Source organism: Microtus pennsylvanicus, chromosome 3 (genome assembly GCF_037038515.1).
Source record: "Microtus pennsylvanicus isolate mMicPen1 chromosome 3, mMicPen1.hap1, whole genome shotgun sequence".
NCBI classification, from domain to species: domain Eukaryota; kingdom Metazoa; phylum Chordata; class Mammalia; order Rodentia; family Cricetidae; genus Microtus; species Microtus pennsylvanicus.
The window spans coordinates 82,960,307-82,962,128 of NC_134581.1; the positions used below are offsets into that span (position 1 = coordinate 82,960,307).

General features: G+C 36.1%; 1 protein-coding gene across 1 annotated transcript; it reads right to left on the reverse strand.

Moving 5' to 3' along the window:
- Positions 1-634: 634 nt before the first annotated feature.
- Positions 635-1,591, reverse strand: LOC142847191 (olfactory receptor 8C8-like). The gene has a single exon (XM_075967917.1). The coding sequence runs from the start codon at positions 1,586-1,588 to the stop codon at positions 635-637; it is 954 nt and encodes a 317-aa protein (XP_075824032.1). The 5' UTR covers positions 1,589-1,591.
- Between the last annotated feature and the right edge of the window lie 231 nt (positions 1,592-1,822).

The following is a 1,822-nucleotide window of genomic DNA, read 5'->3' on the forward strand; positions in this document are numbered from 1 at the left end:
GTGCCCATTCTGAAAAAAAAAAATTATTTTTGTATCTCCATGTAAAATAATACAAGAATTTTGTAAAGGAAAAAGAAGAAATAATAAACAGAAAAACTTGCAGAATATAAAAACTTATATAAATGAGAAAAATATTGAAAACCAATAAATACTGCTTGAAATATTGACAACTTTAAAGTGGCCACAACTTAGTCAACCATTTTCTCTTTGAATGCAATTCACAAGTATATTAAAGAACTTAATTGGAAATGTTCTATATATTTCTCTCTGAAAACAACAACAACGAAAACAAGTAGTAAACTATGAGGAATCATTCATCTCCCTGGCTTTGTTTGGTCATAGAAGTACATAGATAAAAAGCTAATAGAGTTTTATTATGATTCAAAATATGTCACCTTGTTATTCTACCTTGTACAAGAATGAAGCTGAATCCACAGAATGAGTCCCCAGATCAAAAATATTTTCTTATCTCCAGGTAAAATAATGAAGAATTTTTGTGAAGAAATGAGAAGAAAAAATACACTGGAACACTTGCCAGAATATAAACGCAAATATAAAAGAAATGAATTAAAATATTGAAAACAAGGTGAGAACAAAAAAATATAGAGAAAAAAACTCAAATTGTGAATGTGGACTATGGCAGCCCAAGTGCTTCATTCACTATGAGTCTTCTTAGAGATCTCTTTAGAGCAAGCTTGACATCGTTATTCCTAAGACTGTAAATAAAAGGGTTCAGCAGTGGCAGCAAAAATGTATAAAATATACTGAGAAGTTTCCCCTGATCCACAGACTCATCAGATGATGTTTTGATATGTGTAAGCATACCCAATCCATAGAATAGGGCCACAGTGATTATGTGAGAACTACAAGTGCTCATGGCTTTGTACAAACCCTTACCTGATGACAACTGAGTGATATTAAAAAGAATCAAAGCATAGGACATTAAGATGACAGTACTGGATGCAAGGACGACTGTGCCTATAACAACAGAACTCACAAGCTCATTGGCATAGGTGCTGCTACAGGAAAGCTGGAGAAGGGGAAAGATATCACACAGGTAGTGGTTGATGATGTTAGAATCACAAAATTTGAGCCTGGTCATAAACCCTGTGTGTACAGTGGCACCAGCAAATCCCATGAAGTATGAACCAAACATCATCAGGGAACATGTCCTAGGAGACATGAGTACTATGTACAACAGAGGTTGACAGATGGCTACGTAGCGATCATAAGCCATGGCTGTCAACACATAGCACTCAGAGTTGGCAAAAAAGCAGAAGAAAAACAGCTGAGTCATGCATCCTCTAAAGGAGATGATGTTCTTCTCTGAAACAAAACTCATTAGTGTTTTGGGAGTAAAGACAAAGGAATAACATAAGTCAATAAAGGACAAGTTAAAGAGAAAAAAGTACATGGGGGTCTGCAGGTTTGAATTTAGGAAAATGAGACTCATTAAACTCAAGTTCCCCACCACAGTGGCTGTGTGATTCACCAGAAACAGGATGAAGAGTGGTAGCTGGAGCTCAGGTTGGTCTGTCAATCCTGTGAGAATGAATTCGGTCACTGAAGAGTCATTCTTCATAGCCATTTTTGTCACAGCAGATCTGGAGAAACATTAGTAAAGGGTCACATTAAACAATGAACTCTGTCACTTACTACAAAGGGACAGCTAGAGCCAGTTGTTAGAAGTTCAGGGTTGTCTGAAGTCACTAGGCAAAGCATTCAGAGAACATTGCTACTCAATCTGAGAATTCTGTTTATTCTTTTCCTATTTATGATGAGCATCTACTATGATTAAACACTGGCACAGCTCCAAAGTTTT

What these genes read in the sequence shown, in the direction of transcription:
- LOC142847191 (XM_075967917.1), bottom strand. Translation starts at nt 1,588, where the DNA reads ATGGCTATGAAGAATGACTCTTCAGTGACCGAATTCATTCTCACAGGA.